The 21,087-nt window shown below is 54.0% G+C and overlaps 9 protein-coding genes across 10 annotated transcripts; 4 read left to right on the top strand and 5 right to left on the bottom strand.

The window, feature by feature from the left end:
* Window positions 1–182: 182 nt before the first annotated feature.
* Window positions 183–1,490, top strand: CKM354_000268100 (uncharacterized protein; the record flags this gene model as incomplete). Its single annotated transcript, XM_044797845.1, has 2 exons — window positions 183–424; window positions 476–1,490. 2 exons carry the CDS (start codon window positions 183–185, stop codon window positions 1,488–1,490), a joined length of 1,257 nt encoding a protein of 418 aa, XP_044653780.1.
* A 74-nt stretch (window positions 1,491–1,564) lies between these two features.
* CKM354_000268000 (uncharacterized protein) lies at window positions 1,565–3,727 on the bottom strand (the record flags this gene model as incomplete). The annotated part of the gene is made up of 2 exons (XM_044797844.1): window positions 1,565–2,049; window positions 2,101–3,727. 2 exons carry the CDS (start codon window positions 3,725–3,727, stop codon window positions 1,565–1,567), a joined length of 2,112 nt encoding a protein of 703 aa, XP_044653779.1.
* Window positions 3,728–3,934: 207 nt separating this feature from the next.
* CKM354_000267900 (uncharacterized protein) lies at window positions 3,935–7,135 on the top strand (the record flags this gene model as incomplete). Its single annotated transcript, XM_044797843.1, has 1 exon — window positions 3,935–7,135. The coding sequence occupies one exon, from the start codon at window positions 3,935–3,937 to the stop codon at window positions 7,133–7,135; it is 3,201 nt and encodes a 1,066-aa protein (XP_044653778.1).
* A 1,029-nt stretch (window positions 7,136–8,164) lies between these two features.
* On the bottom strand, window positions 8,165–9,055 carry CKM354_000267800 (uncharacterized protein; the record flags this gene model as incomplete). The annotated part of the gene is made up of 2 exons (XM_044797842.1): window positions 8,165–8,624; window positions 8,679–9,055. 2 exons carry the CDS (start codon window positions 9,053–9,055, stop codon window positions 8,165–8,167), a joined length of 837 nt encoding a protein of 278 aa, XP_044653777.1.
* Window positions 9,056–12,108: 3,053 nt separating this feature from the next.
* CKM354_000267700 (uncharacterized protein) lies at window positions 12,109–13,487 on the top strand (the record flags this gene model as incomplete). Its single annotated transcript, XM_044797841.1, has 3 exons — window positions 12,109–12,274; window positions 12,345–13,187; window positions 13,249–13,487. The coding sequence occupies 3 exons, from the start codon at window positions 12,109–12,111 to the stop codon at window positions 13,485–13,487; spliced, it is 1,248 nt and encodes a 415-aa protein (XP_044653776.1).
* A 345-nt stretch (window positions 13,488–13,832) lies between these two features.
* Window positions 13,833–14,372, bottom strand: CKM354_000267600 (uncharacterized protein; the record flags this gene model as incomplete). The annotated part of the gene is made up of 1 exon (XM_044797840.1): window positions 13,833–14,372. One exon carries the CDS (start codon window positions 14,370–14,372, stop codon window positions 13,833–13,835), a length of 540 nt encoding a protein of 179 aa, XP_044653775.1.
* A 738-nt stretch (window positions 14,373–15,110) lies between these two features.
* Window positions 15,111–15,420, bottom strand: CKM354_000267500 (uncharacterized protein; the record flags this gene model as incomplete). The annotated part of the gene is made up of 2 exons (XM_044797839.1): window positions 15,111–15,339; window positions 15,389–15,420. 2 exons carry the CDS (start codon window positions 15,418–15,420, stop codon window positions 15,111–15,113), a joined length of 261 nt encoding a protein of 86 aa, XP_044653774.1.
* Window positions 15,421–16,324: 904 nt separating this feature from the next.
* CKM354_000267400 (uncharacterized protein) lies at window positions 16,325–17,893 on the top strand (the record flags this gene model as incomplete). The annotated part of the gene is made up of 1 exon (XM_044797838.1): window positions 16,325–17,893. The coding sequence occupies one exon, from the start codon at window positions 16,325–16,327 to the stop codon at window positions 17,891–17,893; it is 1,569 nt and encodes a 522-aa protein (XP_044653773.1).
* A 2,102-nt stretch (window positions 17,894–19,995) lies between these two features.
* On the bottom strand, window positions 19,996–21,036 carry CKM354_000267300 (uncharacterized protein; the record flags this gene model as incomplete). 2 transcript variants are annotated; one of them, XM_044797836.1, is made up of 3 exons in its annotated part: window positions 19,996–20,137; window positions 20,219–20,303; window positions 20,361–21,036. In XM_044797836.1, 3 exons carry the CDS (start codon window positions 21,034–21,036, stop codon window positions 19,996–19,998), a joined length of 903 nt encoding a protein of 300 aa, XP_044653771.1. The 2 variants fall into 2 exon arrangements, with proteins under 2 accessions (XP_044653771.1, XP_044653772.1); XM_044797837.1 differs by having other exon boundaries at window positions 19,996–20,122.
* Between the last annotated feature and the right edge of the window lie 51 nt (window positions 21,037–21,087).

The following is a 21,087-nucleotide window of genomic DNA, read 5'->3' as shown; positions in this document are numbered from 1 at the left end:
CTGCGTGAAATCTTGGCGTTCCCGCAGCTGCATCCGCCACAGCGCGGGACCTCGACTTCAAGTCCAAAAGGCAGCTATCCCGACCGACACCACAACCCAACAGAACTTGCAACGCTAAGGCCGCACAGAAGATGCCGATCAATGACAGCAGCAGTGGTAAAGAGCAACAAAGCTGCTGAGCCATGACAGAAGCAACATACTCGTTCACGATCCCGTCTGCGCACGACGATACCAACCTTGAATGTCGGATCTATCACCCTCGCAACCTCCAAGATCTCCTCGCAAGCAACGTTGACAACCCTCGAATCGCAATTGTAGCACATCCCTATGCACCCTTAGGAGGGACGTACGACGACCCAGTCGTGCTATCTCTCGTCGAGTTTCTCCTCCGAGAAAGCTACATCATCGTAACTTTCAATTTCAGGCAAGTGCAGTGACAGCATTAGTCGAAATACACAACTAACGACATTGACAGAGGCTCAGGGAAATCAGCAGGAAAGACATCATGGACCGGCAGACCAGAAGTAGACGACTACGCATCAGTCGTCGGGCTTGCGATTTACTACTTAAGCAACATTTGCACGCCTCCTGGGTCCGAAATGCTATCTGCTAAACACGCAAGCCTAGACCCAAGCTCGCTTTATAGAGATCACACCCCCTCAAACGGCCCTCTCGAGCTACTACTCGCAGGCTACTCCTTCGGCTCGCTGATTCTCTCTCGACTGCCAGGCGTGCCCGCGATCTTGCAGCGCTTCGAGACCGCAGAAAGAGGCACTGCAGCTTCCGAAATCTTCATGCGAGCTCGAACGCTTGCAAAACAAACCAAGCAATCGATCGAAGTTGCTCAGAGTCCGACCTCACCGACCACAACACGCGGACGACAACCTCGCCATGACGACTCTCCGACGAAACTGCACTCCTCGGTAGTTGTTGGAGGCGACGAGCTTGACGCATCAGAGCGTCGACGAAGCCGTGATTCGCGCACAAGCGTAGACGTGATGCGAGATATGCCGCACAACATCAAGCATCATATGCGTCGACATAGCGGGCATTCCCGACGACCCTCCTTGGAGCGAGAGAGCAACACACCAGCAAGCACTCCTAAACTCCCGAACGGCAATAAAGGCCCAGATATCGCAGTACGCTACCTGATGATCAGTCCCGTGCTCGTGCCGTTCTCCACTACACTGCTGTCGCCTGGTCTACCGTTCACTGAGGGTAGCTCTAACGATGGAGAGATGGGCGTCTTGGGCTTAAAACATCCGACCTTGATCGTATTCGGAGCTGGTGACACTTTTACGGCAAGCAAGAAACTTCGTTCGTGGGCAGAGAAGCTCCAGAAGGATTCGCCAGAGAAGAAAGTCCGCTGGGCACAAATTGATGGTGCAGGTCACTTCTGGCGTGAACGTGGAGTCATGAAAGCTTTGCGATCCGAAGTCCAAGCATGGCTGAAGAGTGATGCTCGTCCCGAGATGGGTCAGATGCAGTGAATATATTGCGTGGTCGAAGCCCCGACAAGAACTCCTCCCTCTGTTTCCGTCGTCAAATCATCATCAGCATTCAATCATATCTTGACACCCCATACACCGCGTCCAGCGCAAACTCCCAGCCAGTCGCCGCCTTGGTTCGTGAGCTGGCTCTGCGGGGCCCATGATACGTTCGCAACTTCGTATTCGCATCTCCAGTTGGCCAAAGGTCCCTTCACGGTAGACGCAGACTGCTCGGTGCCATTGCCGTTCAGAGCAGGCACGGAAGCTTGGTTCTGCGAATTCAGCAAATCCCACAACAAGACCATACTGTCATCTGCACCAGAAGCGAGCATTCCTCTCCGACTTGGATTCCACTCAATCGCGTTGAGGTTGCCTTGGTGGCCACGTAATTCCAGAAGCGCGGTACCTGGTTGCCGGACGTCGAGAATTCGAATAACGTTGCTATCAGAAGCAAATGTGGCCAAAAGATGGGCGTCGTGGGGCGAGGCGGCAAGTCGAAGAAGGGGAGGCGCTGCAGGCATGTGAGACTTCGATGGGGAGGACGCCGAAGGAGAGGAGGCTAGAGACGGTCAGCTTGGAACGAACGACTTTACTATCCCATAACTCTTACATTTGTCGCTCTTCTCGGCGGGCTCGTAAATGATGGTCGAATGCTCCAGACTTCTCAAATCAAACATTCGAACGCTGCCGTCAGCACCACAAGAGACGAACACGTCAACGGACCCCGCACAAAATCGCACGTCGAATACTTCCTTATCGTGAGCGATCAATTGCGTCTTGGCTGTGAGCGTCGGAATGTCCCATATGGTACATGTGGTATCGATTGAGGATGTTATGATCAGCTTCGGAGAAAGCGTATTCCAATCCAAGGACGTCAGAGGAGCGGTGTGCTCAGGAGTCTTGCTGTTAGAAAGTAGAGCAAGCGGTTGCAATTTCTGGGGAGCTGGATCTCGAATGTTCGTAGACGCACTTCTGTTGATGTGCGAAGAGTGCGGTGTGGAGGGCGCTGGCAGGGACCACAGCCGTAGGTGGTCACCACTGGTAGCCAACAGATCTGTACTGGACTTCTGCGAGCTTGGAGGCTCCCAAAGGATTCTCGTTACAGGATATGCGCATGTGGCCTCTGCAACTTTGCTGTATTCTATGCCGTACGGCGCCTGTCCGGGCCCGTTGACGTCCTGAGGTGTAATGTGCGTGTCCAATATCTGTATGAAGTTGTGTGGGTCCTCCAAATAGCTGCCAACCGCTATCTTGCCTGCCCCAGAGCCGCCTTGCACTGGCCACTTACACCAATCGAACGCGTAGGTCGGGAACGGAGCGAGGTAGTTCGAATTCGTGGGTTGCTCGGAGTAGCTGAAGAAGGCGGTGCCCTGAGGACCCTCATTGGCGTCGGAGATGGCCCGCGATCGAATATCTGTGAGGTTCAGAGGGCTATGCGAGGGGCCCGCCCCCGATTGGGGCGTCTGAGCATTGGAGAGATTGAAAGCCTTTGGGTTCGAAGTGACCGGAGTCTGAGCGGGCGTCTGATTGAAGGGAATGTACTTGGAGGAGCCGTCCAGCGTGCCCACACTGGGGCTGCTCCGCGAGTGACTGTGCAGTGTATTGGAGCGGGATGGGGGCTGCGAGTACTGCGAGGCATTGTTCTGCAACGGCTGGGACTGCATGGTCGAGGTCGTCGGCGAGGCCGTGTACGCTGAGGAGGCAGTCGACCGCGAGCCGCCTGCCGGCTGCAGGGCACCTGGGAGAGCAGCGGACGAGCTGGCGTTGGAGGGGATCACGCTGCTAGCCTGGAAGCCTTGGTTGGGCGTGGCTTGCTGAACGGCGAAGGACGGGGTGGACGTTGCCGAGTACTGCGACGGCAGGTAGTTCTGCAGCGAGGGCGCGCGTTCGTGAGCGCGCCGCGGCGTGGTGAAGGACTGCAGATGAGACGAATCTGGCGGGATCGTGGATCCCGGCGCGGACAAGGGAGCTGCGGGCTGCTGGTCGGAGGCGCCTGCTACTCGGCCACTCTGCGCCGCCATGACATGGTCGTCGCGGAGGGAGTCGTTGGCGGAGGCGTGGGAGGGCGGCGGGGGTTCAGCGAACGTGTCGGTTCCTGCGCTGGTCGTGCCGCTCGCGAGTCGCTGCAGATTGGCCCCGAGCCCAACGGCTCCCAAGCTCGATGCGGCCTGGAAGATGCCCTCGCCGGCCGTGTGCTTCGCCTGCGAGTTGCTGTGCGAGTGGAAGGGCAAGGGCATGGTCGGCAGCGCGACACAGCATGTGCATGTCTCTCGACAGTCACGCTGCGTCGGAATGCTTAAAGATAGCTGTTGCTGCGAATTGATGCCACCAGCGGCTGATCGTCCGTGGCTTAGTGGGCCGACTGTGCACATGCCATGCCATGCATTGATTCACTGCCAAGCTGTGCACTTTGAAGCACTCCCTCTCCTTCACACCTTCATCCGATGCAGCATGAACATCACCGCGTGCCCGTGACGGCGTTGGCCTGCTGGAGCCGGAAGGTCGTTCTCGCTGGATCGGGCTGCTGCCTGCTGGCCTACGACACAGCCGATCAGACTTTACTTAAGTCCATCTCGATTTTCGAAGGCCAGGCCATACATGGCATTGTCACCCCTGACCACGGCGATGATGAACTTGTCATCGTATGGGGCGGCCAGCTGCTCCGAGCATTGAGACTTCACTTGCACCGGGATGGCTCCCAGCTCGACTGCGAAGCTGGACCAGTTGCCCGCGTGGATGACTGGATCCTGGATGCTATGATATCCCCACTGGATGCCTACAGAGTGGCCATTGTCACGGCACACAATGCGCTGAGCATAGCGACTGCGCATACGGAGTCAATGTCTCTCGACATACGTGAAGCAGTACCTGGATCCAATTGCATCCTGTACTGTGCACAGGTCACATGGCTAAGTCCTTCTTCTTGTCTCATTGCTTCGGGCACTGCTTTCGGCGATATCATAGTGTGGTCATGTCAAATTGCAGAGCATAAAGCTCAGCTCGAAGCAGCACATCAAGTCCATTACTCATTCCCAGCGCATGACGGTTCTGTGTTCGGCGTGCAGATACTCCCGAGCGGGTCTACGGACGTCAAAGGTGAGCCGCAGAGAATACTGGCAAGCTGCAGTGACGACCGAAGTATTCGACTGTGGGATGTCTCAGACCTGTCAAAACGAATCGAGACCAACGATGCGGACCTGCGCGAGACTGGATTTGGCTCTGTCCAGAGCTCCAGTGCAATCAAGCCGGCTTGCTTGGCGAGTGCAATGGGACATATTTCCAGAATATGGCATGTGCGCTTCGTTAGAGCCGGTAGCACTGTTCGTCTGCTGTCATTTGGAGAAGATGCTACATGCATCACGTGGAGCCTGACCAGGAGTGAAGGCTCGATTGCTTTGCGGCAGATCAAGGTAGAGAAAGCTCACAATGGCAAGAACATATGGGCGGTAGCCATTCGAAGACGCTCTGAATCAGATGAAGATACCACTCAGACGGAAAAGGTACTTACCGGTGGTGCAGATGGGTCGATTTCTATTCGTGATGTCGATGTCAATGCCCATGAGAGTTCTCTCGATTCGAAGGAACATCAGTGTACAAAAACAGCAGTCCGCTATCGATCATACGGTTTCGTGGCACCGCGCAATGTTATTGCAATAACGGACAACGGTGACGTGGTTTCACTGAAGCTGGACACAACAAGAAGGACAATGCACCGTAATCAACTCGGTCCACCGGCCAGTCAGCTTCGTGGCTATTCAATACTGGCTGCCATTCACGAAGTTGCTTTCTTTGCTGGAAGAGGCGAAGTGTATTACCACTTGGCTGGAACTTCTGGCTATCAAATCCTCGTTGACGTTGGTGAGAAGGTGGCAGGACTTTTTGCGCATCATGGTAATGTCACCCATCTCAGTGGGGAAACGACCGCGGCATGCACACTTTTGGTCACGACAGTGAGGTCTAGGTCTGCTTATTGGTACAATTGTCGAACAAAGGACAATTGTACACTCGAGATCATATCCTCGTGGGCACTGGCACTGCCGGAAGGATTTGTGGTCACAAGTTTTGCAGAGTTCATCCAGGACGACAATAAGTTCGTCACACTCGGCTCAAGACGCGGTTGCATAGCTATCTACGATCTTCGCCCTCGAGACGAAGAATCTGGCCCAATACCCAACGTGGGCCACTTCCCCACGGTGCATGGTGTCGAAGCTGTCACTGCCTTACGATACTTCATGGGCATGCTACTGTCGACTGGGCGTGATGGAACCTTCGCCGCACACAAATTGGACATCTCAGGTCTACAAAGTCCCTCGAGCGCTGGTCAGAGTACGAGTCTAGTCACTGTGCATCAGCTGGCCCTCCCTCTTGGACCGAACGTTGAAGACTTCTCCGTTGTGCATTCGAACAGTATCTGGGTCTGGGGATTCCGAGGCAAACATTTCGTTGTCTTCGACGTTACGACACAGCAAGAGATCATGGTCGTGGAATGTGGTGGAGCGCATCGCAACTTTGCCTTTGATCTCGACACTTACGGCGGCACCTTCATCTGGACCAAAACTTCGGAGCTATATCACCAGCACCAGAATCAGCTCACATCAAGCTCAATTCATGCCGGTGGGCATGGGCGAGAAATCAAAGCCAGTGTGGTATCGCCCATCGATTCTGAGCTGGTAGCAACCGGCGCTGAAGACACCGACATCAAATTACAGCTGCATGTGAACGGTAGCTGGCGCTGTCTTCATACTCTACAGAAGCATATCACAGGCATCCAGCATCTCCAATGGTCTTCAGACGGCAACTACCTTTTCTCGAGCGGGGGCGTCGAAGAGTTTCACGTGTGGAAAGTTACTCACAACCTTCCGCTGGTAAGAATTGGCGTGGTCTGCGAATCTGCGCACCCTCGGTGCAACCTTTCCGATCTACGAATCATGAACTTCGAAGCAAATGCCCGTGACTCTGGTTACGATATCACGATGGTGTACTCCAACTCCAATCTGCAGAAATGGCATTACCGAGACAAGTCATGGACGCTACTCAGCTCTGGCGATTATCTCACCTCATGTCTGACGCAGTGCCTCCGGTTGAATTTAGGTTCCTCGAAGCAGCCTCGATCCTGCCTCTTCACAGCCAGTACAGATGGACATATAGTCCAATGGAACAGAGGCGACTTCGAGCACCGTGATCTGACTTGGCAAACAAGGCACAAGGTCCATCAGAGCGCAGTATTGAGTTTGAACCATGTCGACCTCTCATCCAGCGCTGGCGACAATCTTTTGTTGATCTCAGGCGGAGACGACAATGCCTTAGGTCTCACTAGATTTACACTCGATTCCCAATCGAGCACGCCGACAATGACAACTCTGCTCGTGCCCAATGCTCACGCGGCAGCTATCACTGCCCTGACGATCGTGCGCGTTGTCGAACACAAAATATGGCTGTTGAGCGCCAGCATCGATCAACGCATAAAGTTATGGAAGGTCGACATCAAGGACGCGTCCGGAGTCGATGGCATTGACATTACACTGGTGAAAAACGTGCACTCCGCAGTCGCGGATATATCTTCGATGGAGCTCGTCGGGCAGAATAGAGTCGTGGTCTGTGGTGTGGGTATGGATATGTGGAAAATCGATCTTGACAGCCTTTGAATAGCATGCATGCTCGTTGATTTGAACAATTCCTTTCCACTCCTTGAAAGTGCGACTATGCATCGTATCCTGGGACACGGCAGTATTTGGTCAGCTCAATCATGCCAGACGTCGTAGCTCATGTGCCGCATTACAAGATGTGCTGTGCTTCGATACTAGTACTACCATAACTGCCCCAACCTTTGATCCAAAATTTCCACATCGCAAATGAAGCGTGAAATGGCGTTCTAGATCACATACCGTTCGATAGTTGCTGTATCGACTTATACGGCATAGTGTGAAGAAAGTTCGGCGAGAACATATATACTTCCAATGGCGTGAAGATCACGATGATCACAAACACGCCACAAAAACAAATCTCAAGACTGGTCATTTATTTAAGCTTGAGTGCTCAATAGACTATCGAAAAGCGACTTTGGCCGCCGGTGCGATGGATGTATTACGGGAAGGTCGAGAGTCGACGTCTGGATTTGCCAACCACTTGGAAAAGAATCGACTTGCTCTCTGTGCTCGCAGCGCAGACCATTGTCCGGAGACTTCATCACATCCTTCGCTGGATATCAATCGTTGTAGAAAAGTGCGATCAAGGCAAGAAGTCGCAGACGGCATTGAAAATCCGAGTTCCCCGAATATCGCGTATGTGATGTGTTCATTTGTTCCATAGTTCATCATTTGCCCTTCGTCATGTCTTCACAGATCTTGTGGAGGCGACCCATTTCTTCTGACCCCTGTTTCGCCAAACATGGGAGTGGCTCGCGTGGCTGGTGATGCATGCTTGCCTGTCTCGTGAAGAAAGAGCTTGTTGCCCCGCCTAAGTATCTTAGATACACAAAGATAAAGTGGTCTGTTCATCAGCAACAAGCCTCGACGTCTCAGCTTCAAGTCCTGAGCTGTGAGACCAGATAGAAACAAAAAAAAGAGGCTCAAATAACGCTAACATGATCGTCGCAACATGATGGGGTATACACAAAAATTGTTAACGTGAAAAGTCTTTTCTTCTTTTTTCTTTCTTTCGCTGTCGATTCATCATTACTGTAATATTGCGACATTCGTGCCTTCTGTTATATTCAGCGTGGAAACTTGGAGGTCTCCCGCGTCTCCCACCCAGCAATTCACTGGCCTGTGGGCTGAGGGTTCGTAAACCGCCACCGTGCAATTGTCCGCACTGTTGAGGTTGTTGTAGCCCGCGCAAATTTCTACACAGTCGCTGAAACTGTATACGAATGCTTGGGCGATTTCCTTGCCGTTGTTTATTGACAATGGATTTTGGAGGTCGCAGTTCTTGATGAAGACTAGGCCTGCGTCGTCCGAGGTGGATTCTTTTTGAGCATATTCGGAGGTGTACATTGTGCCATTGGACTCGGGACAGTCGTTGAGTGGTTGGAAGGTGGGTGTTGGAGCTGCGAAGGTTGATGTTGCGGCCACTGTCGTCCCGGACTCGGTGGTTGCAGTTGCAGCAGCAGATAGCGCTGTGTTCGTCACGTTTGCGCTGGATTTGGTCAGTACAAGGCATTGTGTCCACGCAAGGGATGTCCCCACTCACTTTAGTTGTGTCTCGTGCTGTTCCCGTAGCTGTTTCCCGCCAACAGCACCTCCTACAGCTGCTCCCACGACCACAAGAATCATGACAGTTGCCACGACCAAGAATGTCCTGATCTTCATCCCAAATATGATGCGGGGCGGCCGATTGCTGCCATCGCCATAATATCGCCCATTTCCACTGAATTTGCCCTCGTAGAGAGGCGATTCCCGTATCACAGGGTATTTGTCCGACGAAGGGTAAATCGTGTCGTCGTACTCCAAGCCATGTGCTGGTGCAACCTCCGGTGCGTTGTGGTATTGGTACAAAGCCGATAGGCGAGTGAGCTCACGCTGGACAGTGCTCGCGTTAGCGGCGCAAGTGGGCTCTGGGGTGGACATATCGCAACGTACAAGTGAGGAGTCCATCTCTGCGCCCATACATCAAGACCGGCAATGGTGGTTGTCAAGCAAAGGAGTGGCGAGGTCGAATATGATCGTGGGCTGGCGCGCGAGGCTCGGACGGACGGTGTGCTGAAGGAGAGACTGGCTGGTGAGTGCACGGCAGGCGGGGAGATGTGCAAACGCCTCGTCAAGAGGCGGGACGTGTATAATGCAAACTAGAGTCGTGCTGAGGAGTGCGGGAGTAAAGAGAAGTCTCGCGGGCCGTCCGTCTGCAGCGTGAGAGCGTGCGCTGGGATGCCGCCAGCAGCGTCGTGCCCCGTCCGTCGCTCTCCAGGAGCCGAAGAAGAAGCTTGCGGCTTGGGCGACACAGAGGGTGCAGTAGTCACCGAGTGACGATGAGTCGTCCTGCAGCAGCCAGCGAGCACGGGCAAACGTTCGAGGCGCGGACAAGGTTGCCAGTGCGAAAGTCTGGGTCGCACCACATGCACGCCCGCACTCAAACGACACATCCACATCCACCATCCATACCCTTCCGGCGCGCTGCAGTCTGGCCACGACGCTGGTCCATGTTCCGCGCCTGCTGCTGCTGCTCGACCATGGCCGGGTATCACTCCGGGCAGATCTGCGGGCGCTACAATGGGAAGCACTAGCTGGCCTCTCTGCCGCATCATTTGCTCCTCCAATTTTTGTTAAGATTTATTGAACCTCGACGCGGAAACGTGCCCAGGCGCACATCACCCCGCCGCCTGGTGCGCGCGGTTGGTGTTGAAGCACGCCCCCAGCAAACAGGCGACCTCAGGACCTGCAGATCCGTGGTTCCTCGCAGCGGGTCGGTGCCCGCGTGGTGTCGAGACGTGAGTCTGTAGCCAATCACGACCGGCCAGCTGCATGTCTCTCGCGACTTGCGACAAGGACAAGCTCGCTTGCGCCGGCGCCATCTGCACATCTACCCGGAACGCTATCACGCACATCCGCGAGATTCGTGGCGGCCAAGGACTTCATCTCTTGCGAATACCCCTTCCGATCAGAAGTTGCGACATCGAGAGCGACCTCCGGCGGGACGCAATCTGAGCGGACATCGAATCGGTGACTGGCCTTCTTCTGACGTTCATTGTTCATCACTGTGAAATACTGGGCGCTGGTCTGCTGCAGGTACACGATGCGGTGGAATCGGCTAGCCTGCATGATGCATTAGCCGCCCGAAGCGAGCATACTGGAGCTTGTTGTTGAGCATCCTCTTCTCCTCACGTTGCTCCATCGCTCAAAGATGTCCGGGCCGCGCATTGAGTCGCGAGAAGACCCAAAGTTTCAGACCTGTGATTCAATATTTGTAGCTGGAATTTTGAGCCGGTATAGTGCCTTCGGACGGGCAACACAATTTGGCAATCACACGAACTGGGGCGCTTGAATGCTATCGCTTTTGCTGCTGGGCGTGTGTTCATCATGACAAGTACTGACCAAGGTATCTAATCCCGCGGTCCAAGTTCATCGGTGATTCTGCGATCCGCGCAGCTTCCATGCTCAGCTTCCATGCTCAGCTTCCCACGATCATTCTTTCCATTCTTCAAGAGGCAAGCGTACGCAATACCCGAAGCCTTTCAGCCACAATCTATCGTCGACCCAAGCATTCGTCATGCACTCACGCCGTCAATCCCCAGGCTTCGTCGATCCTTGTCGTCCGGTACAGCCAGCCAGCCTTCACACGGGCCATCATTCGCGTGGTGCTACCGCACTTGCCAGCGAAGGGCTCCGCTTTCCTCCATCATCGCACAGATTTTTGCCAGGCATGTGCCATACGGCCGCCAAACAGGTTGCGCAATTCTGCAATCGTCGCTTCTGGAGCTCTGTATCCTCGCCTCGTACCAAAGATGGGCCATCCACGTTGTCTCAGCTGCTAGGATAGGCTGGTCAATGCTGTTTATACGAGGTTCCTTCCGTTTCGTCTTTGCTACGTGTAACACTCTGGAAAACTTCGTCCGCATGTTAAAGGAGAATTGTGCTACGCAGCGAAAATACACCCGCCCGATGGATCCATGTGGTGAGACATGGACAGCAGAAATAGCTGCACATACAACGCTGCACGCTCTTGGGATCCGGCATGCTCGCACGTGGCTCGTGGGAGCGACAGTAGCAAGCTTATGAGGTCTTCCGATGTCCTTTCAACTATATGGACAATTGGATGCCACGACAGGCTTCTGCCGCCGTCGCACAGGTGTGCATAATTCGTATAAGACGCTCTCCACGAGCAGTTCATCGGCATGAGAGCGATGTCAACCTTGTGCATCCGTTTCTCCCGTTGTAGCTTTGACTCCCGTCTGGCGTTACAGATTCCGTTCGGACGTTGCAAACTCGCGCCTTTCAACGTTCGCCCTGTCAGTGACCTCGGAGCCATTGCTACCGCCACCGACGGCATGATCACAGAGCCTTTACCTTTTTAAGAACAAAACATGAAGGACGAGAGGCCTTGGTAGTCGGCGACAATGCCGGCGGTCTCTTCACGATAGATTTTTGATTGATGCCACCACAAATGCTGGCTCCCATTCCCTCGTTGATATCCTTCCTCACCAGTATTGATCGACATATCGCGGCCTAATTGCCTACACACCACGACTCGACAGCTTTATGCACTGCGGGTTACAATATGCTTGTAGCAGTGATATTGCTTCAACGGGCGTGCCCTTGAGTGTTCATGCGATGCGAGCAATGCGAACGAGTGTCATTTCCACGCCGTAAGGAAGTCGAGCGCAAGAGGGCAGAAGTTGCAAGAGTGTGCCCCCATATCTTGGTGTTCGCGGTTCGGCCCCGACTCGGCTTGGCTGTCCCTCCACAGCTCTCGGTGTCTGCTCGTCCGCGACATCACTATAATTTTGCCGTCCGTCGGCTTTTGACCACACGCCTCATGGAGAGCTCAAGCAAGGTAAGGATGGAATGAGTCCATGTGTTCCTGCCTCTCCTACTTCTTCTCCCGCATCTGAGAACTTTCATACTCTCGATTCTCTCACGACACTTTCAATCCCAACCCTGCAGACAGAGCGGGAAGCACTGACAATATGGCACCCCTCAATGTGTGCATGGTCGGCACTGGCGAGTACACCACTGGCTTCGTGGGAGGTGGACAGTCTGGTAGCGACAAGAAGGTCGGCGTTGTTGGTCTTACACTCTTCGATCTTCGTAGGCGCGGGATTGTAGGCAATCTTTCAATGGTTGGTACATCTGGTAAGCATTGGAGCCATTCGAGCAACTTTATCGACAGGCCGAATGCTAATGATCTTTCGATGTCCTCTAGGCCAGAAATTCCCCGCGATTCGAGAGCACCTGCACAAGAACATCACCCAAGCCTACAATGGCCTCGATACCACCTTCGACTCCTTCCCTCCCAACGACCAACGCGACCCAGAGGCCTACAAAAGCGCCATCGATGCCTTATCACCCGGCGACGCGATCACCATCTTCACACCAGATCCCACACACTACCCGATCGCCTTGTATGCCATCCGCAAAGGCATCCACGTCATGATCACCAAACCCGCCGTCAAACAACTGAAAGAGCACCAACACCTCATCGAAGAAAGCCGAAAACACAACGTATTCGTCTACGTCGAACACCACAAACGTTTCGACCCCGCATACGCCGACGCTCGAAACAAAGCCATCAACGGCAACTTGGGTGAATTCAACTACTTCTACTCATACATGTCGCAACCCAAAAGCCAACTCGAGACATTCAAAGCTTGGGCCGGTAAGGATTCCGATATCAGCTATTACCTCAACTCACACCATATCGACATCTGCGAGTCGATGGTCCCATCATATCGTCCTGTGCGCGTGACGGGTTCGGCTTCGACGGGGATTGCGACGGATTTGGGTTGCGTGCCTGAGACGGAGGATACGATTACTTTGCTGGTGGATTGGGAGAAGAAGGATGGGAGTAAGAGACGTGCTACGGGAGTTTATACTGCGAGTTGGACGGCACCGCAGAAGGCTGGTGTGCATTCGAATCAGTATTTCCATTACATGGCTTCCAAGGGAGAAGTGCGAGTAAACCAGGCGAAGAGGGGATATGATGTTACAGAAGATGAGGGAGGTTTGACGTGGTACAACCCTTTCTACATGAAGTATGCTCCAGATGGTCAGTACCCCATTCCTCGTTGAAAAGTAGTGAAAGACAAGACATGCTGACTCTATAATAGAAGAAGGGAACTTCTCAGGTCAATCCGGATACGGCTACATCTCATTCGAGAAGTTCATCAACGGTATCAATGCCTTGAAAGAAGGCCGTGCCACGCTCGACGATCTGGACAAGAGAGGTCTGCCCACATTGAAGAACACCATCGCGACAGGTGCAATTCTGGAAGCTGGACGAGTCAGCATTGATGAAAAGAGGCCTGTGGATATCGTGGAGAAGGATGGGGTTTGGGCTCTGCAATAGATACTACTGTGTTTCACTTGTATTAGACTTGGGGCGAGGGTATCGAGCGATCCAGTTTGTACTGCAGCTGGAGCTGTGCTTATATGAAAGTGGGGAGATGCTTCACGAAACAGCGCCTCAGCATCTAGAAGCAGAAATGCAGCGAATAACGACTTGGTCACGTAAGGTATCTGTCGGCCTTGATGATGATCATGATGCCAGTATATGACACGTTATGCTTGACTCAAATGTGGCCAGAGAGAAACGTGGACGCAAAGTGATCTAGCTTTTCCCAATGAAGTTTGATCTGCCTCGTGATGATACTGTCGATGTTCGCACTGCATTTCTTCCAAAAACTCCTGACGATCATGCGTTCCCACTCAGAGCAAATCTATCACACATGCCTTTCTTCTCCTCAAATTCACGCAAAATAGTCTCCTCCTTGGCCTTGGACCGCACATTGAACTTAGCATCGAAGTCGTTGCAGCAGACAAGGGAGCCTTCCGAGTAGCCTGTTACGGGGTCTGTGTCCACCGTTCCCTTTCCATTCTTAACAGGCAAAATTTCGAAAGCCCAGAGCAACTTCGCCATGGCAATGAACAGGCTGCGGTCTGCCAGATGGACACCCGCACAGAATCGACGACCTGTGCCGTAACCATAGTGATCGCGCTTCTCTGGAGCTCCTACTGCAAGTTCCGTGGCGGGCGCAGTACAGCCTTTGATGTGATCCGGATCGAAAGGCTCAGGGTCGGTAAAGTATTGTGGATCATTGTGCAAGCCCCAGGCATTGATGATGACGACGGTACCTCTGGGTAGGAACTTATCATCGATCCAGTCGCCTTCGGATAGAGCGTGAGGGAAGTTCAAATGGTCACAGGACGCCATTGGATGGTCTCCTTTACACATTGTGCAATATAGGGAAGTGATTCGGAATCTCCCCAGCTGGGACTGCGATCAGAGCCAACAACAGCATCGATCTGAGCTTGGGCTTTCTTCTGGATTCCGGATACGCGCACATGGCGTTGACAAGAGCTGTAAGGATGGAAGCTGTGGTATCTGAGCCTCCTTCAGTCATCGTGCCGCCGATGAACCACAACTTATGGTCTTTGTAAGACAGTCCATTCAAGCGTTTCTCACTGGCGGCTGAATCGAGCACCGAATCCGTGAGCACGCGGCTGCCTCCTTCTGCACGCCGAGTGCGGATGTCAGAGAGGATGTCAGATTAAAGCGAATTCGTCTCATTGCGCACGTGAGTCGCCCGGCCAACTCAGTTGAGGAATAAGGATTGAGGAAGGTAATGCAGAAATGGAAAGAAATCGACCGGTGGGGTGGCTCCTGTTTCCATCACTTTTGACCAGACATCCATCAGCCTGTAAAGACGTTGCATGTGTCTCGTTTGCGGAGTTGGAGTTCGCACGCCCCGTACCAAGCTCATGGTCACGCTGTTGCTGAAGCGCTTGGGATGCAACATATGATCGGCCGGGTTGAGAAAGTAATCGCGAATCAATTGACGGCATTCAGCTTCCTGTAGCTTGATATGTCGCTCCTCGACCAGCTTCTCGTTGAATTGACCATGCAGTAGCCTTTGGCTGTCTCTCCGTGGTGGTCCATATTTCATTAGCAAAATGTGATCACCGCCACTGATCAGTCTGGCCGGATGGAGTATTTGGAGCTCTTCTTGTCGACCAGCTCCTTGACCAGTCGGCGGTCCGTGATGACCACGGCTGTGCCAGTGCCCAAGTTGAAGCTGTCAATGCCGCCATATTGGCGAGTCCATTTTGTGAATTTGAAGTGAGAGTACTTGAGAGGGATCTGCGAGATGTTTCCCAAAACCGGCAGGGTTGGTGGTCCCGGAAGCAGGTGCTTCTCCCGCCTGCCCACGAAAAGTACGGCGTACCTGCTACAGCACGCCTGCTGCGAACAGAGCCAGCAGTGCGAGGATAGTGAGAGACATGAGAGGGGAAAGTGTAATGTGAAGGCGTCTCACCTCGCTCGTGAAATTCACCGTGGCTTTATGTCAGTGTCACACAGCTTCCCACTGGCAGTGCTCGAGCTGCCGGATGGCTTCCTCTCGCACAAAGGTCGTTGCAGAGGGGAGCTGAGCACGCCGGTATACATGTTGGTGTTCGCGGGGCAGTAGAAGTAGCTCTCGAAGCGGCAACGGTCATGCAGCTCAGGGTCCGGCGCGCGCAAGAGGCGTTACACGGCATTGTTTATTGCTGGGCGCGATCCTCACGCGTGCCCACTGCATTTTGTTCGTCGTCGTCGGCGGGGCGGACATGGCTCACAGCGGGGCGGAAGCGCACCACGGCAGAGGCAGAGGCGCTGCAGCGGCAGGCCAGGCATCGATGGCTGGTGCTGTGGACGCCCGACCACACGGACGGCGCGAATGTTGTCGAGCGTGCACGGCGAGGGGGGAATTATTTTATTTGCACGCCCGTCACGAGGGGAGATGGGAGATCAACTCATTTGCGGTAGTGCCCGTCTCCTTTTCCTGCTCCGCCGCTACCACCACTGACTCTCCACACTTCCCTCTGCATCCTTGCCGTCCAGACGACACGTCAGTCGTCTTGCCAGTCGTCGGCCACGCGAGGTGGCGGAGCGGAGCGGGCGTGAGCAGCAGCGATGTGAGTGCAGGCCCCCTCCCCCAATCCCAATGCTCGGTGACGCCGCCGCAGCGGATGCCCCTGCCCGCCGGTTTCACGCTTCGGATCCAGCTCGCGCTCATCCTTGGCTCCGATCATCGTCAATGCTGCCCATCGTTCGTTCTTGCCACGATACACCTCACCTCTGCCCGATCATGACTCCCGCATGACATGATATGACCCGCTGACCACCCGCCTCTCCGCGCGACAGAAATGTCCGAAGAACCATCATCCGAACGATCATCATCTCGAATCCGCGATCTCAGGTCCCTCTTCGAAAACAGAGCTTCCGAGCCCTCCTCCTCGCCCGGCCGTGGCAGATCTCCTGCTGACCTCGCCGGCGACGACGAACCTCGACCGCGTTCCAAGATCCGAGCATCCTTCATCGCTGTCGACGCGCCCAACGGCCAACCGTCTTACACCATGGCTACTGCTCCCGATTTCAGCAAAATCCCTAACAGCGATGCCAAGGCTGTCATCGACGCCAACCCGGCCTTGAACCGCGAGCCCACCACTGGCCGCCGGACCAGCTTCAGCGAGAAGCCCAACAGCGATGCCCTGCAAGCTTTAAAAGCCACTGTGGCACAGGAGGGGGAGCGCAGGAAGTCGCAGGCCGGGACCGAGACCGTGCCTGAGACGGCAGTCGAGACACCTTTGGTGGAGACTGGTAAGCAGCTGGGAGCGTCAAAGCCAGCGAGGAGCGTGAGCCCCAAGAAGGGCCCTTCGCCATTGCAGCAAGTCCAGAGCAGCTCTCCAGCCTCAAAACGGGACAAGGAGGCTGAGAACCCAGACAAGCCCGTGACTGGCGCTGAGGAGGAGCCTGCCGATATGAAGCCTGCCGACCCGACTAGCGCGGGCGCTGTCAGTGGAGGTAAAGCATTGTCTCCTTCTGCCGAGGACCTGCGCAAGACAACATCGAAGACAGCGACCAAACCAAATAGCGCCAAGCCAGCGTCGAAGCCCACAGCGACATCAACTGCGAGCAAACCGCCCAGACCGTCAATGAGCGCCAAGTCTCCACAGCCAACAACAGCGTCGACGAGAACTGTTACATCTCCCAAACCCGTCACCAAAAAGGCCAGCCGTACTTCACTCGCGGCGCCAACCGCTGCATCGAGTGCCAAAACAGCTCCAACTGACAAGACCGCGAAACCAGCGTCAGCTGCTGTAAAAGCAAAGCCACGAGAGCCGACCAAACCAGTCGAGGTTTCTTCCCGTCTGACTGCGCCCACCGCGGCATCCCGAGCACGAGTCGAGGGACCCGCTGCTGCTACTACTGCATCAAAGCCTGCGGCCACTACGACTCGTTCAAAGCCATCGAGCTCAGCGCGTCCTTCCCTTGGCCGACCAGAATCTCGAAACTCGCAGACTGGCACGAAAAAGGCAAGCGCTCCGGTGGACGGCAGCTTTCTTGAGCGCATGACACGACCAACGGCTGCTTTCGCCAATCGGACAGCGAAGGAGGTAGAGGCAAAGGCTTCTGCAGTCAAGCAAAAGCTCCCCTCTCGACCGAAGACCAATGGACAGACAAAGAAGCCTCGATCATCCACCGGCACCTCTGCGGAGCCAGCAGATGAAACAATCATTGATGAGCCATCTGTAGTTCACGAAGGCAGCCAACTAGGAGATTCTACGGAGCAAGCGCAGGATGCGGCTGCCGATAACAGACCTGGCTCTCCTAAAGTTGACCACACACCCGTTCCAGCCACCAATGGTGACCACAAGGACGCAATCTTGGAGGGCACTCCTGCAGCGATTGGAGCGAGCGACTCGATCCGCTAGTCTCGGGCGATCACCACCTCAACACTGCAGGTGAAAGCCATTCGTGATTCTATCTCACCTCTCGATCCGGGCCGTACTCGTTTGCTGGACATGTCGCCCAACCTTCAGCGATGATGTACTAGTGGAGGAAGTGAAGCAACACTCACGAGCGACGGGTGCAGAAGGAGAAAAGAGCCCGACACACTTTTCGAAGTTCTTCGGGCATATAAGAAAGTATTAGTATTGCAGCAAGCGTATAGTTGATTGGTCCTTTTTCAGAATGGGTTTCAGCTAGATACCACAGCATTGTTCTTTCAGCTTTTAGTTTATTCTTTTTTCGACCAACATTGCATTCTTTTTGAGTCCCTGAGATAGCGGCTTTGCCAAATTTGTTCATCAGATCATCACAGCAGTTCGACATGGAGCTTTCGACGTGCTTTGCCAATTGCATGCAGCCACCTTATTGGGAGGTATTTTGGTGTGTCGTTTCCAGTTGCTGCAGAGAGCAGACAGACAGCACATTCGATTGACAGGACCGATATTGGCTCTCCTGCCTTGCATTTGAGCTTCGCCGGGTCTCGTCTCTTTGCAGTCAGATGCCCAATGGATGTGGCCAATCCGCCGGACTGGGTCCTTCTATGCTGCAACTGCTCGACTCAGACGACTGATGTTGATATGGCGTCCCGGGTTGTCCATCTTGCTCGTACCTGATGTACACAGTGCGAGCCAGCTGTGTGGCTGTGGAATCTTGCTTCTCTGCCGAGGGCAGGACCGTTCTGGAGCATACCATCGAAGACCTGGTGGTGCTGACGAGAGTCGTCGCGTGACGAGGGACGTGACCCGCCGTGGACAGCGAAGGCGAAAGCCGGAGTATATTCCGAGAAGTGCTGAAGATGTTTCGATAAGGCAACGAAAGCTCTCCCTTCGCAGTCAGACCTCCATCGCAATCATGTTCGTCGTAAGGATATCATTACATCCTCTCCTTCCCTCTTCAACTCATCTCTCCGTTCGATTCCCCTCTTTCGCATCGCCCTCCACTTCCACTGCCACAGTCTCATGCGCAACGGGCCCATGCCCCAAATCCATCTCAATTTTCGGCCTCAATTGATTATTCTCCAATTCCTCATCACTCCACTTCTCATCATCCCTTGTAGAATCCCTTTTCATCGATTCAAAGCTGTAGAGAATATAGATCGAGACGAGAAGCAACAAAGCAGCAAGCGGTAAGACAAGCTTCCAACGCTTATTCCCGCGACCTTTAGCTTGAATGTAGGAGTCATTATGAGGATTGGCGAGCGAGTCGGACATTTTCGAGAAGCTCGAGCTTCACGGAGCTGGTTAGGCTTGTTTCAAAGTGATCAGAAAAGAAGGGTTCGAAAGCGGCGGGAAGAAAGGCATCGGCATGGTTGAAGAGTCCATGCACAGCATGTGGAGTTGAGGACGGGATATTGGGGGTTAATGTGGTTGCACGAGCGCGAGGAGAGATATCGTGGGGAGCCGTCTTCAAAGATTTTGACTGGGAAATGATCACTGATCGTGGGCTAGTTTGGTGACACGAATGTCGTCTGACAAGCATCACCCCATAGTCTCCACACTCTTATGCAGCTTGATTTGATTCTGGTGTGGCGCATATGTATGGAGACGTTGTGTGTAGCTTTGATGCATGAGAAGTAAAATCTCAAAATGCTGTGTATTCTGAAAAGACGCAATGCAAGAGAATGATCTATGCTGTATCCAATGCTTCCTGTCCTGGGCTATGCAATAAGGATGTCTTGGCGTGCGTCTAAGCGACTGATTTCCAAGTGGATCATATGCATCATCGATATCTATCATGCTTCATCTGAGGCTCCGTGTGCTGTCGTTACTTCGTAAGTGTCCACTTCTCCGGCGGCCTGCGTCTCGTGCTCTGAACGGTTGACTGGCGAGTAACGATCTCTCTTTCAAATCATCTTCTTGTTTCTGGAATGTGCTCCAGAGGCTCACAGAGTACATGTCTGGATCAACAGCTTGAACGGGGGTTGTCATTCGCGATTCAGCGTGTTCGACGTTGCCGGCTGTCTTCGGTTGAGGCTTGTTTGACCTCTGGCGATTCATCAGGTCCCGGTTCTTCCACACACTCCTAGCTAGTCCAGGTCATCGTCCTCGGGTTGCTGAGTGGCGGGTTCGGACTCTTCTTGGTCATTTTTGGGCAGCAGCGTGAATACAATCACGAACAGCGGCTCGTTCGTCGCTCGGTTCTTCATGACATATCTGAGCGAGTGCGAGCTTTGTCAGCACGTCAGTGGTTAGTTTCCTCCGCGCGGACCGCTCTGTACAAACAGAATTAAATCGGGTGAGGGGACTTACCGAAGTGGCTGACCATCCCAGTAACTGATGATGGGAATCGTGATGCCGGGGATGTAACTGAAACCCGGCAAGCGGAGAGCAAAGTCTGGAGAGCACAATCAGAAAACGGGACCTCTCTCGTTTCCCCTTGCCAGGACCATACCGTTGAAGTCGAGATAGGGATTGAAAAAATCGTTCGAATATTCTCTGCCCTTCTCGAACGTGAAGTCCTTGAGGTGTTGCTCGGTCAAGAAGAACTTTTGTCTCGCCGGACCGAGCTCTGGCAGGCCATGGGTCTTTCGCACTTCTTGTCCGTCCCCATCGGCACCTTCTTCGAACACCAGCGTCTCTTCCTGAGCCCGGGTCTCTTCGACCTTCTCCTGCTCACGATCATCTTTCGGGCCAATGCGCAGCACATTCATGGAGCTCAGCAACGGGCTATACAGATATGGCTCTTCCGCGTAGACATCTCCATACAGCCCAGGATCGATAAACCACGTCGCGATCTTGAATGCTTGGTTAAAGCCCGGGGGCAGCTTGTCTCGGATGGGGTGATCGAAGTCATTACCGAAGACGATGTCGTGCCCGTTGAAATCCTTCTTCGGGGTGAAGGTGAAGGCGAGCGAATAGAGGTCGGCCTTGTGCTTATCGTGCTCGAAGTAGGGCGATGTCTTGGGGGCGCCTTCGGGCAGGCCACGGTAGTTCTGGATGCGTACTTTGAGGTCCACCGAGACGTGGTCGTTGACGATGTGGATCGACTCCTCCGAGTTGACCGCGACGGGCTTCTGCTCTTCGTAGCTCGGCCCGGCGGTGACTTTGAGAATGTACTTGTCCGCCATGTCGAGGGCGGTGTGCAGTCGAGCGGCTACTGTATGTTCCCGGCGAGCACG

This window comes from Cercospora kikuchii, assembly GCF_019650295.1.
Source record: "Cercospora kikuchii DNA, contig_00002, whole genome shotgun sequence".
NCBI lineage: Eukaryota > Fungi > Ascomycota > Dothideomycetes > Mycosphaerellales > Mycosphaerellaceae > Cercospora > Cercospora kikuchii.
The sequence above is the reverse complement of the archived record's forward strand: the minus strand, read 5'-3'. Positions and strand labels throughout refer to the sequence as shown.